This window comes from Budorcas taxicolor, chromosome 1 (genome assembly GCF_023091745.1).
Source record: "Budorcas taxicolor isolate Tak-1 chromosome 1, Takin1.1, whole genome shotgun sequence".
NCBI classification, from domain to species: Eukaryota; Metazoa; Chordata; class Mammalia; order Artiodactyla; family Bovidae; genus Budorcas; species Budorcas taxicolor.
The window spans coordinates 190,468,991-190,483,828 of NC_068910.1; the positions used below are offsets into that span (position 1 = coordinate 190,468,991).

At 37.1% G+C, this 14,838-nt stretch overlaps 1 protein-coding gene across 1 annotated transcript in view; it reads left to right on the forward strand.

Moving 5' to 3' along the window:
• The first annotated feature begins 733 nt into the window (after window positions 1–733).
• Window positions 734–14,838, forward strand: part of ATR (ATR serine/threonine kinase) — a 105,473-nt gene continuing 91,368 nt past the window's right edge. Inside the window, exons 1-4 of the mRNA XM_052645566.1 lie at window positions 734–741; window positions 10,706–10,797; window positions 11,921–12,070; window positions 13,784–14,661. Coding sequence (XP_052501526.1) covers window positions 734–741; window positions 10,706–10,797; window positions 11,921–12,070; window positions 13,784–14,661 — 1,128 coding nt within the window. The remainder of the gene's footprint in view (window positions 742–10,705; window positions 10,798–11,920; window positions 12,071–13,783; window positions 14,662–14,838) is intronic.

Below are 14,838 nucleotides of genomic sequence, written 5' to 3' on the forward strand. Positions count from 1 at the left end.
AACACTTTTCACCATCTCCACTGCTATCACCATAATTTCTTATCTAGACTATTAAAGTAATTTCCCAGTTAATTTCTTCATTTCTACTTTTACCCACTCACAGTGGATTTCCTGCTCAGCAACCAAAGTGATTTTTACAACCATGAATCATATTGTAGATTATGTAACATTATTCCCCTGCTCAAAATCTTCCCTTGGTTTTCCAGCATACTTAAAATAAAATCCAAACTCCTTCCCAGAGCCTCTAAGGTCCACCATAATCTGGCTTCTGCCTACCTCTGATCTCACAGCCGTGTATTCATCCCTTGCCCACTCTACTCCAATGACGTTGGCTTTATTTTTAGAGTACACCAAGGTCGTTCCTGCCTTCATTCCTTTATACTTGTTTCTTCTATCTTAAACACTGGCTGATTCCATTCAGATATCATTTCCGAGGACCATCTCTGACTTTCCTGTTTAAAATTTCATTGTAATCACAAAATATTTTCCAATAGTGATAGTTCCCATCAAAATGTTAAATGAGACAATGAGAGGGAGATGAGGGACTGGAGAGCAGCAACATTAGCCACTAGAGAAGGTTTAGATGGTGAGAAGAAGCTCATAATGTGAAACTGAGAGAAGTGTCTGAGATGGAGTAGGAAATACAAAGATCCCAAGGTGGGAATAAGCCTACTTTGTCAAGAGGAGGAAGAAGCCTGGAACATAGGGAGCAAAGAGGAGAGCAGTATTAAGGATGGAGGGGTACGCAGAGGCCAGATACTTTAGCACTTTATAGGGTAGAATTTAAGTTCAGTAGGAAGCTATGGAATTAACATAGTTGAATTCATGTTTTAAAAACATGTAAATTCATTCAGCTACTTAGAACCTTTTGCTGTCCCATCGCCTTCAGTACAGAATTCAAACTCCTTAGTCGGTTCTTTGAGCTTTGACCTTATCGTCCCTCTTCAGCTTCATTTCCAGATAATGCCTCCCTGATCTTTGGCCATGCAGACGCTCTGACAGTTTCTAGAGCAGCTTATGTTCTTTTTCCTGAGCCCTTACACATGTTTCCTCCACAGGAATACCCGCCTTCCTTCCCTTATTTTACCTGCCTAGCCTCCTAGGGATTCTACTTTGTGTCACCTCCTCCAGGGAGCCTTGACTCCTCCAAGGAGGCTTGACTCCTCCAGGTCCTGCTCAGGACTTAGTGTCCCTTCTATGTTCTGTCTTGGCTGTATTAACTCTCAACCACACTGTGTTAAAATTGCCTTCTTACTTTTTTGTCCTTTAAACTGCTCATTGGTTTAGGGGAGATACATCAGTTCAGTTGCTCGGTTGTGTCCAACTCCTTGTGACGCCATGGACTGCAGCATGCCAGGCTTCCCTGTCCATCACCAGCTCCCGGAGCTTGCTCAAACTCAATGTCTGTTGAGTCGGTGATGCCATCCAACTGTCTCATCCTCTGTCATCTCCTTCTCCTCCTGCCTTCAATCTTTCCCAGCATCAGGGTCTTTTCTAATGAGTTAGCCCTTTGCATCAGGTGGCCAAAGTATTGAAGCTTCAGCTTCAGCATCAGTCCTTCCAATGAATATTCAGAACTGATTTCCTTTAAGATTGACTGGTTTGATCTCCTTGCAGTCCAAGGGACTCTCAAGAGTCTTCTCCAACACCACACTTCAAAAGCATCAACTTGGTAAATACATGGTATCTTGGTTTTCCTGGCATTTGATGCTTGCCCAGGTGAAGTGCTAAAGTGTTTATTAAATGTATCCAAACTCTATGTGATACTAAAATTACCACCCAAATATTATTGTATACTTTTGAAGAAGTATACCCTCTTAAGCTCAGTTCTAAGGTCGAGGTTGCAAAATAAGAAATGCTTACCCTCCCATGAATTTCTTTATTCTAATAGTATATCTAATAAATGATAGTCACTTCACCTTTATAAACTGATTTTTTAAAATTATGCAAATGACACATGAATGCATAGTCTTTTTTACAAACTTAGACTTTATAGGAAACTCTCACCACCGCCCACAATCCCAGTTCCTCTTCACCACAGACCTCCTCATTCACGTTTTTAAGTGACACTTGTCAAATTACACTTGGTTTATGACAAAATCTCCTGATTTTGTCTAAAACAAGTCATGTTACCTTGTAATTTCAGACTTGAAAAATTTTTGGTTATATTTAAATCTGTGATGTCCTAGAGTACACTATAGACACCAACTTTATGTGGCCATTGAGCATTTCACATGTGTCTAATCTAAAACTGAGATATGCTATAAATATGAGATACTAGGTTTCAAAGACTTAGTTCCCAAAAGGAGTATAAACAATCTCGTTAATAATTTTTATATTGATTACATTTTCAGATAATATTTTTGACATATTATTGTGATGAAAATTGCCTGTTTCTCTTTACATTCTTAATGTGATTATTAGAAAATTTATAATTATGCATGTGGCTTGCATTATATTTCTATTGGCCAGTTCTGGATTAAATAATAAGATAAACAACATAGTTTTTTCTCTGATGTATAAATACAACTACTTATTCTTTGATTCTGTGTGCCTAGGGTTTACATTATTTGTAAATATTTATTATTTCAGTTAGTGATTTTTTTGTCAAACAGGACACAGTTCTAGGTGGGGTATAGGCAATGCAAAGAGAATTAAAACACAGTTTCTCTACTGAAGCAGCTTATGGTCTCTTGGTAGTGCAGAAATTCATAGAGAAATATAATCTCCCACCTCTAGGATCCTATGGTCTATTGGTAGATATTCCGCAGGTTCGGAAAAGATTACACATTAAGGATGAAGGAGGCATAAGATTCAGAAAGATTCTTATGAACCATTGATTCATTCCACAAAGTTTTTTGGACTGTTTACTATGTATCAGGACCATTTCCATCATGGCAGTTATAAACTGTAGATGCCTTGGGTCCTGTATGTAATCACTTATATTGGACTTTGTGATTGAATAATCAAGAAAATAATTAGCTTTCTCATTTTTTCTTTTAGCATTGTTTAAGTGGGAAAATATATGTACATTTACAGTACTATGTAGATGTTATAAGTTATTTGTATGAAATACTTAATTTTATTTTTTGTAAATAACCAGCTTACCTAATATATCCTCAGCTGTTTTGCCAGTAGAAGTGATGGAGTAAGCCCATCACTTATACACAGCTTTCCCTGAGTCCTCTAGGCAGAGTTAGTTATTTCCTGCTGCGGGTGTATATAATGCTTGATTATTGTTTTTGTGTGTTCTTCCCCTCTCCCCAGCAACTTCCTTGAAGCAAGGCATCTTGCTTTATTTGTCTTTTGAATTTATTATTAGTACCTTTACTCATCTTTTCATCCTATATTAATATATATTAATGATTATCATTATAACTAATGATAATCATGCTATCCAAGGAGTCTCTCTACTTAAACATGGATCCCAGGAAGGAAAGCCAAGTTCCAAGAATTAGTTGTTCAAGTCTCTTCATCTTAAGGGAAACAAAACAAAGTTGTCTTGATCTCATGTATTCATTTAGTTAGTGCCAACTCCAATTCTTCCCTTCGTTTCATGGTCAAGCTTTAGAAAGAGCATGCTCTTCTCAATATTCACATTTCATTTGTTTTTCAAACTTTTAAAATCTGGCTTCTGCCTTTACCTCTACATTAAAATTTTAAAATTCAAAGGACATTAAAAAAAATCAGCTTAAAATGGATCAAAGACCTAAATGAAAGAGTAAAAACTGTAAAACTCTTAGAACTCTTAGGGTAAAAGCTTCATGACATTGGATTTGGCAGTGATTTCTGAATATGACACCAAAAGCATGACAGCATATCAAAAAATAAATTACATTTTAAATTATCAAAATTAAAAATTTTGTACAGTACAGTATCAGCAGAGTGAAAAGACTACCCATGGAAGGAAAGAAAATGTTTGCGAATCATATATCTGTAAGGAGTTATCATCCAAAAGTTATTAAGAACTATAACTCATTATCAACAGCAACCAGAAAATTAACCTGATTTAAAAATGAGGAGATGGTCAGTAGAGCATGAGACTTAAAAATAAAGAAAGGTCTTGAGTCGACTTTCTCCAAAGAAAAAGACAAATGGGCAAAAGGCACATGAAAAGATGTTCAACATCCCGAATTACTAGGAAATTGTGAATCAAAACTATGAAGAGATATCATTGCAACCCCATGAGGATGGGTACTATTAAAAAAAAAACAAAATAACAAGTGTTGGTGAGGATAAGGAAAAATTGGAACCTCTGTAAATTGTTAGTAGGGCTGTAAAATGGTGCAGCTATTGTGGAAGCAGTATGGCAGTTTCTCAAAAAAATTAAACGTAGAATTACCATACAATCTTTCATTTCACGTCTATGTATATACCCAAAATAACTGAAAGGGAATAAAACAGATATTGTGTTCTCACCTTTTTAGGGGCATTATTCACAGTAGCTAAATGGTGGAAGCAGCTCAAGTATCTGTGGAAAGATAGATAAAATATGATATATGCACACAGTATATAGAATATTATTTAGCCTTAAAAAGGAAGGAAATTCTGACACGTGTTACAACAGGCATGAACTGTGAAGACATATGCGAAGTGAAATAAGTCAGTCACAATGGACAAATATAGAATATAACTTGTATGATGTAGTCAAATTCATAGAAACAGAATTGTAGGAAGAGGAGGAGGAAGTCGGGAGATAATTGTTTACCGAGTACAGTTTCAGTTTGGAAAGATGAAAAAGTGCTAGAGAGGGATGATGGTGATGGTGTAGGATAATGTGAATGTGCTTAATGCCACAGAACTGTACTCTTAAAGGTTAAGGTGGCAAATTTTATGTTAAATGTATTTTACCATCTAATATATATATGCAAAGGACATTTTAACTAATTTTATTTGATCTTGTTGACAGCTCCCTCCTTAGAATTCTTACCTCCTTGGATTCTAGAACACATCTCTCATGGCTTTTCTGTTTCTCTGACCCTTTGCTTTTCTCCTCATGGCTTCTCTAACCTTAAGGTTCTGTCTTTGGCTTTCCTGTTACTTACTACCTTTGCATCCTTATTCAAGGCTTCCACTGCTACTAGCTCTAATACTGGTAGATTATATAATCTGCATAAGAATCAGTTTTCTCATGTGAAAATTAGGGTCTAATTTCCTGCTTTTATTTCGTGTGAAATATGAAATAATACAGTATGTCTAGCTTTGCTTGATATGTACTATTATGTATCGATAACTTAGTCTGTATCTCTAGGCTAGTTAGTCTATATCCCATTTCACTTGAGGTCTAGAACTGTTACTCCAACAGTCTTTTGGACATCCCACTTAGTTCCCTTGAGACCTTAAACTTGCCGTTTCTAAAACTGGGGTTTTTTCCTCCCCATACCTGTGTTTCCACCTGTGTTAACTGTTTTGGTGATTAAATCATAATCCGGTCTGGATAGAGGGCTAGATTGACTTATCAGTCTCCTCCATTAAACTATCTTTTACCTTCCCAATAGTAGCTTCTGATGAGTTCTCTGGTACATTCAGTTCAGTTCAGTTCAGTTCAGTATAGGCACTCAGTAAGTGTTTGTTGATTACATGATTGGCTTAATGATTCCTCATCATGTAGTGGAATACAGACTTTGTATTATATTCTTATGTTCTATTCCTTGGTTACTCATACAAAATTATAGAACTCAAGTTGAATTCATTCAGGATTCTAGAATACTCTTCCTCAGATTAATTATTGTATCTCCTTTTAATATTACTTTTTCTTGGTGGTTCTTAGGTGAAGTTGCTCAGTCGTGTCCGACTCTTTGCGACCCCATGGACTGTAGCCTATCAGGCTCCTCCGTCCATGGGATTTTCCAGGCAAGAGTGCTGGAGTGGATTGCCATTTCCTTCTCCAGGGGGTCTTCCCGACCCAGGAATCGAACCCGGGTCTCCCGCATTGCAGACAGATGCTTTACCGTCTGAGCCTATTGAATTTTTATTGTGGAAAGTTTAGAACATACAATAAAAGAGAAAATGGTATATAGATTTCCCATTTCACATAATGATAATAATCAATTAATGGCTCTATTCCTCTCCTCAGAGTTTAGTTCATTTCAGTTCAGCTGCTCACTCATGTCCGACTCTTTGCGACCCCATGGATCACAGCATGCTAGGCCTCCCTGTCCATCACCAACTCCTGGAATTTACCCAAACTCATGTCCATTGAGTCAGTGATGCCATCCAATCATCTTATCCTCTGTCATTCCCTTCTCCTCCTGCCTTCAATCTTTCCCAGCATCAGGGTCTTTTCAAATGAGTCAGCTCTTTACATCAGGTAGCCAAAGTATTGGAGTTTCAGCTTCAACATTAATCTTTCCAGTGAACACTCAGGACTGATCTCCTTTAGCATGGAGTGATTGTATCTCCTTGCAGTCCAAGGGACCCTCAAGAGTCTTATCTAACACCACAGTTCAAAAGCATTAATTCTTTGCCATTCAGCTTTCTTTATAGTCCAATTCTCACATCCATACACGACAACTGGAAAAACCATAGCCTTGACTAGATGGACCTTTGTGGACAAAGTAATGTCTCTGCTTTTTAATATGCTGTCTAGGTTGGTCATAACTTTCCTTCCAAGGAGTAAAAGTCTTTTAATTTCATGGCTACAGTCACCATCTGCAGTGATTTTGGAGCCCCCCCAAAATAAAGCCTCTCACTGTTTCCACTGTTTCCCCATCTATTTGCCATGAAGTGATGGGACTGGAGGCCATGATCTTAGCTTTCTGAATGCTGAGCTTTAAGCCAACTTTTTCACTCTCCTCTTTCACTTTCATCAAGAGGCTCTTTAGTTCTTCTTAGCTTTCTGCCATAAGGGTGGTGTCATTTGCATATCTGACGTTACTGATATTTCTCCTGGCAATCTTGATTCCAGCTTGTGCTTCCTCCAGACCAGTGTTTCTCATAGTGTATTCTGCATATAAATTAAATAAGCAGGGTGACAACATACAGCCTTGACATACTCCTTTTTCTATTTGGAACCAGTCTGTTGTTCCATGTCCAGTTCTAACTGTTGCTTCCTGACCTGCATACAGATTTCTCAAGAGGCAGGTCAGGTGCTCTGGGATTCCCATCTCTCTCAGAATTTTCCACAGTTTATTGTGATGCACACAGTCAAAGGCTTTGGCATAGTCAATAAAGCAGAAATCGATGTTTCTCTGGATATCTCTTGCTTTTTTGATGATCCAGCAGATGTTGGCAATTTGATCTCTGGTTCCTCTGCCTTTTCTAAAACCAGCTTGAACATCAGGAAGTTCACAGTTCACGTATTGCTGAAGCCTGGCTTGGAGAATTTTGAGCATTACTTTACTAGCATGTGAGATGAGTGCAATTGTGTGGTAGTTTGAGCATTCTTTGGCATTGCCTTTCTTAGGGATTGGAATGAAAACTGACCTTTTCCAGTCCTGTGGCCACTGCTGAGTTTTCCAAATTTGCTGACAGATTGAGTGCAGCACCTTCACAGCATCATCTTTCAGGATTTTAAATAGCTCAACTGGAATTCCATCACCTCCACTAGCTTTGTTCATAGTGATGCTTCCTAAGGCCCACTTGACTTCACATTGTAGGATGTCTGGCTCTAGGTGACTGATCACACCGTGATCATCTGTGTTGTGAAGATCTTTTTTGTATAGTTCTTCTGTGTATTCTTGCTACCACCTCTTAATATCTTCTGCTTCTGTTAGGTCCTAACATTTCTGTCCTTCATTGAGACCATCTTTGCATGAAATCTTCCCTTTGTATCTCTGATTTTCTTGAAGAGATCTCTAGTCTTTCCCATTCTATTGTTTTCGTCTGTTTCTTTGCACTGATCACTGAGGAAGGCTTTCTTATCTCTCCTTGCTATTGTTTGGAACTCTGTATTCAAATGGGTTTATCTTTCCTTTTCTCCTTTTTTTTTTAACTTCTTTTCTTTTCAGAGCTGTTTGTAAGGCCTTCTCAGACAGCCATTTTGCTTTTTTGCATTTCTCTTTCTTGAGGATGGTCTTGCTCCCCGTCTCCTGTACAATGTCACAAACCTCTGTCCATAGTTCATCAGGCACTCTGTCTATCAGATCTAGTCCCTTAAATCTATTTCTCAATATATTTAAATAGATTTCTTAATAGATTTAAATCTACTCCTCAGAGTACTTTGCAGCAAATTCCAGACATCATTTTATCAATAAATACCACTATTTATTTCTAAAGTGTAAAGACTTTTTAGACATACCACAATACCATTTTCATACCTTAAACTTTAATTTCTTAAAAACATCAAATATCTAGTCTGCTCAAATTTTCCCAGTTGTTATTTATGGTATTAGTTTTTATTCTTGATTCAGAATCCAATGTAGGATCAGCCATTGTGCTTGGTCGATACAGCTTTTTTTTTTAAATTTATTATTTTATTTTTTTTTTTTACTTTACAATATTGTGTTGGTTTTGCCGTAGTTCAACATGAATCCGCCACAGGTGTACACGTGTTCTCAATCCTGACATCCTGGGTCGATATAGCTCTTAAGTCTTCTTTATAAGTTTCTTCTCTCTTTTTTTCCCTTGGAATTTCTTTGTTGAAGAAACTGTTTTCTCTTGATTTTTCTAGAAGTCTAGATCTATTCAACAGAAATATGAAGGAAGTCACGTATATAATTGAAAGTTTCCCATATTACAAAATGCTACATTACAAAAAGGAAATAGGTGAAATTAATTTTAGCAATATATATTATTACCATATTGTATATATCACTTATATGTGAAATTTAAAATACAACACAAATGAACTTATTTTTGAATCAGAAACAGACTCACATATAGGGAACAGACTTATGGCTGCCAAAGGTGGGGAGCAGGGGAGAATTGGGCTGGGAGTTTGGGACTAGCAGTACTCTTGCCTGGAAAATCACATGGATGGAGGAGCCAGGAAGGCTGCAGTCCATGGGGTCCCTGAGGGTCAGACCCGACTGAGCGACTTCACTTTCACTTTTCACTTTCATGCATTGGAGAAGGAAATGGCAACCCACTCCAGTTTTCTTGCCTGGAGAATCCCAGGGACGGGGGAGCCTGGTGGGCTGCCGTCAATGGGATCACACAGAGTCGGACACAACTGAAGTGACTTAGCAGCAGCAGCGGCAGATGCAAATTATTATATACAGATGGATAAACAACAGCATCCTATTGTATAGCACAGAAAGCTATATTGAATATCCTGTAATAAACCATAATTGAAAATAATATGGAAAAGAATATATGATAACTGATTTACTTTGCTGTATATCAGAAACTAATACAATGTCATAAGTCAATTATGCTTCAATTAAAATAAACTAAAGAAACCCAACATATATTATTTAACTCAGTATATCCAGATGTTATCATTTTGACATGTAATTAATATAAAATTATTAATGCAGTATTACACATTTTTGGTAGTGAATATTCCAAATCCAATGTGTATTTCATACTTGTAGCACATCTCATTTTGGACTAACTATATATCAGGTTCTCAATAGCGTGTGATAAAGGTTTACCATATTGGGCAAGACAGGTCTAGACTTTGCAGATTGTATACTTTGCAGAATACTATCAGTGTCAACATTAAAACTAAACACGTTTGGTAAGTTCAACTTTAGAGAATTCTTTACAGATGAAATCATGAGTCCCTTTAAGGGTTGTTGTTCATTCGCCCACTTATGTCCAACTATTTGTGACCCCATGGATTGCAGCACGCCAAGCCTCCCTGTCCCTCATCATCTCCCAGAGTTTGCCCAAGTTCATGTCCATTGCTTCCCTGATGGCTCAGACGGTAAAGCATCTACCTACAATGTGGGAGACCTGGGTTCAATCCCTGGGTCAGGAAGATCTCCTGGAGAAGGAAATGGCAACCCACTCCAGTATTCTTGCCTGGAAAATCCCATGGATGGAGGAACCTGGTAGGCTACAGTCCGTGGGGTCACAAAGAGTTGGACACGACTGAGCAACTTCACTTCATGTCCATTGCGTTGGTGATGCCATCCAGCCGTCTTATCCTCTGACACCCTCTTTCTTTGTGCCCTCAGTCCCTGCCATCAGGGACTTTTCCAGAGTTGGCTGTTCACATCAGGTAACCAAAATACTGGTGCTTCAACTTTAACATCAGTCCTTCCAATGAGTATTCAGGGTTGATTTCCATTAAGATTGCCTGGTTTGATCTCCTTGCTGTCCAAGGGACTCTCAAGAGTCTTCTCTAGCACCACAATTCAGAGGCATTAATTCTTTGGTGCTCTGCCTTCTTTACAGTCTAGCTCTCACAACCCTACGTGACCACTGGGAAGACCATAGCCTTGACTGAGTTGGACCTTTGTTGGCTGAGTGATGTCTCTGCTTTTCAACACACTGTCTAGGTTTGTCATAGCTTTCCTGCCAAGAAGCAATTGTCTTCTGATTTCATGGCTGCAGTCACCATTCACAGTGATTTTAGAGCTCAAGACGATGAAATCTGTCACTGTTTCCACCTTCTCCCCTTCTATTTGCCATGAAGTAATGGGGCTGGATGCCATGATACTAGTTTTTTAATATTTAGTTTTAAGCTGGCTTTTTCAGTCTCCTCCTTCACTCTCATCAAGAGGGTCTTTAGTTCATCTTTGCTTGCTGCCGTTAGAGTGGTATCATCCATGGTATCATCCCTTTAAGGGTTAAAAGCATTTTATTTGTGTTTTAGTGCCAGTCCAGAGGAATATAATACTGTTGTACAGAAGCCAAGACAAATTCTATGTCAGTTCATTGACCGAATACTTACAGATGTAAATGTTGGTAAGAAACAGTTATTTCTGATATAAATCATGAATTGTTTTCTTTTTCATGTATGCACATTATAGTAGCATTTTTCTCCATGTAGCTTTAGATATATAGTTAGGATTTATGATAGTTACTTGTTGTTGTTCATATTAAAGTATGTATTACTTATTATATAATGTGATTTACACTTTTAAAATAATTCTGTTTTCCTCATTGTTATCTAGATAGTGCTTGCCACTGATTCTTCTTTGATATATGAATTATTTTAAATAAAAATATTTGGCCAGTTCTCTCTTAGATAGGTCTTATGTCAGTGGTTGAAAAACAGCAAATGCCATTTTAAGAAACTCTTTATATAAGAGTTGGCCACTTTGTCTATGGAAGGTAATAAGATTCTGTGAGTTGTTGAATCAACTATTTACTGTTTGTGACAATCTAAAAGACAAATACTACCAACTTGGTAAGATGGTGTCATATGTGCCATGTCTGTTGAAATTACATGGAAGGGACAATCTGGAGTGGCATGTGGCTCATGATTTATAAATTTAATTCCAAATTTGACATAGATTTTAAGAATTACAATAGTCATCTAGCCTTTCTTTTTCAATCAGTAAAATTTTGAGTTCCTGAAAAATAACAAAGGACTACTGAGTACTTGCAAAATGTGTTTTCATATGGTACTCCATCTGTTTAGACCACTTGTCCTTACCCTCTCTGTTTGACCAACTTCTCATCATCTAGGAATCAACTCCTTCACAGGCTCTTTCCAGACCCTTGTTTCATTTATTGTAGATTAGTGTAGTTAACACATCATATTATTGATATAATTACTAGTTTATTTGTCTGACTCCCTCACCTGATTGTTAGGGTGTTTTTTTTAATCCTCAGATTTTAACACAGTGCCAGGAATATTATAGGCCTATAGCCTACATGTTTGGTAAATGGATATATGACAGATGAATACATGTGATTATTAAACATTTAAAATTAGGAAGATAGGATTGTAGTGTTTAGTCCCATGAATTTATCATAAACACTGTATTGGACATAATTCTTGTCACCAAAGACTAGTTACTTAACAAAAAAACTGCCATTTAATTTGTTATGACTTTTTAAAATGAATCTTTTGTTGTTTTAGTTGCTCTGGAACTTGTAAAGAAAACTGACTCTCAGCCAACCTCTGTGATGTTGCTTGATTTCATCCAACATATCATGAAGTCCTCCCCACTTATGTTTGTAAATGTGAATGGAAGCCATGGGCAAAATGAAGCCAGAGGCAGTTGTATTGGTAAGTTCTGCTGTTTGTACATTCATTTTTGATCTCTTATATGAATTCTGCCTCTTCTGCTCTCCTGAAATGTCACATACACATTGTTATGTGTATTTTAGTCAAATTTGCTATAAGTTGAGGGAGCGAAATGGTTTTATTTCATGCATCCTTGTTTTCTTTTATTATGAACTAGATACCACAAATGGAGCAGAAGTAACTGAAAATGTTTATACACCATTGAACATTTAAGCAGTTTTCTTTTTTCTGTTTTTGATAATGTCTTTTTTTAGATCATGCATTAGCAAACCATGGCTCATAGACTGGCTGCCTATTTCTGGAAACAAAGTTTTGTTGGAACATAGCCATGATCATTCATTTATGTATTGTCTGCAGCTACTTCAAAGGCAACTGAGTAGTTGACATGGAGATCATATGGCCCTCAAGCCTGAAATATTTCATATATGGCCCTCATGCCTGAAATATTTCATATTTGGCCCTCTCAGAACAAGCTTACTACTCCCATTCTGGATGTTGAAATTTTTTTCCAGGCTTTTCTCCTTATTCTCACTACTTTTGTCCCTTTGTTAGCTTCATCATAAAGAGATGTAAAGCAAATATCTTTTTTTCTGTACAATGCATAGAGTATTTTAAAATTTTTTGCTTGAATCTTAAGAGTCAACTTTGATAGTATGTCCTCTAAAAAGTCTTTTCTGACGATTACTGATGGTCTATGCTAGGACTAGCTTAGTTAGGCTTTCTTTATGCTCTGTTGATACAAAGTGTTCTACATTTCTTCTGTCATGGTACTTATTAAACTACTAATACATTATCAGTTCAGTTCAGTTGCTCAGTCGTGTCCGACTCTTTGCAACCCCATGAATCGCAGCACGCCAGGCCTCTCTGCCCATCACCAACTCCCAGAGTCCACTCAAACTCATGTCCATCGAGTCGGTGATGCCATCCAGCCATCTCATCCTCTGTGGTCCCCTTCTCATCCTGCCCTCAGTCCCTCCCAGCATCAGGGTCTTTTCCAATGAGTCAACTCTTCTCATGAGGTGGCCAAAGTATTGGAGTTTCAGCTTTAGCATTGGTCCTTCCAATGAATACCCAGGACTGATCTCCTTTAGAATGGACTGGTTGGATCTCCCTGCAGTCCAAGGGACTCTCAAGAGTCTTCTCCAACACCACAGTTCAAAAGCATCAATTCTTTGGCGTTCAGCTTTCTTCACAGTCCAACTCTCACATCCATACATGACCACTGGAAAAATATAAATACTTGTTAATCTATATTCTTTGCTGCACTGACTTTTAAACAACAGGTTATAACTCATTTAGTGGGTATTAAAGATGAAATATAATTGACTAGAAATATCATAGAACATTGCAGAATAAGTAATATTTTATGAAACTTGTATCATTTATTAAATAAAATAATATTCATATTTATGCTACACTGTGATATAAAATATATATCTCTTAGTTGCAATTTAAAAGTTCAGGAAATTATATTGTAGGATTTAGGAGGACACAACTACTAAGTGGAAAGCTAGAATCTTGTCTGACTCCAAATTGGTATTCTAAACTATTATAATATGTTTCCATTGTGTAGGGAATGTTTTAGACTATTTGGTCAATGAAGTTTATACTTTAAAAATAAATCAAGCATTTAGCAAATTAAGTAGCACTCTAATATACTTATTTATTTAATATCTTTTTCTGTTTATTTCAAAGAATTCAGTAATTGGATCATAACAAGACTTCTGCGGATTGCAGCCACTCCATCCTGTCATATGTTACACAAAAAAATTTGTGAAGTCATCTGTGCATTATTATTTCTTTTTAAAAGCAAGAGTCCTGCTATTTTTGGAGTACTGATGAAGGAATTATTACATCTTTTTGAAGACTTGATTTACTTCCACAAAAGATATGCAATAGAACACTTTGTGGAATGGCCAGTGGTAGTTCACCGGTTTTTAAGTCAATTCGATGAACATGTAGGATATTTACAGCCAGCTCCTTTGCAGCTCACGAACATGCAAAATTTAGAGTTTATTGAAGTCACTTTATTGACGGTTCTTATTCGTATTATTGCAATTGTGTTTTTTAGAAGGCAGGAACTCTTCCTTTGGCAGATAGGTTGTGTTCTGCTAGAGTATGGGAGTCCAAAAGTTAAATCCTTAGCAATTAGTCTTTTAACTGAACTCTTTGAGCTTGGAGGACTACCAGCACAACCAGCCAGCACTTTTTTCAGCTCATTTTTCGAATTATTAAAACAACTAGTACAAATGGATGCTGACCAGTTGAAACTCTATGAAGAGCCATTGTCAAAGCTGATAAAGACCTTGTTCTCCTCTGAAACAGAAGCTTATAGAAATATTGAGCCTGTCTACTTAAATATGCTGCTAGAAAAACTCTGTGTCATGTTTGAAGATGGTGTGCTGTTGCAGCTTAAGTCTGATTTGCTAAAAGCGGCTTTGTGCCACTTACTGCAGTATTTCCTTAAATATGTGCCAGCTGGGTATGAATCTGCTTTACAAGTCAGGAAGGTTTATGTGAGAAATATTTGTAAAGGTCTTGTAGATGTGCTTGGAGTTCAGGCAGATGTGGAGGTAAGTCATTTTTAAGGTTACTTGTTAAGCATATATTTTTGCTTTAAGTGTATGCATTGTGCAAAAGTAATAAAGAGGAAATAGAATATCGTTTTTTGGTTGTGAGAATATCTATAATAATGTACATTCAGAATGGGATACTTTTTATAATCTACTTTGACTTCCTATTATGGATTT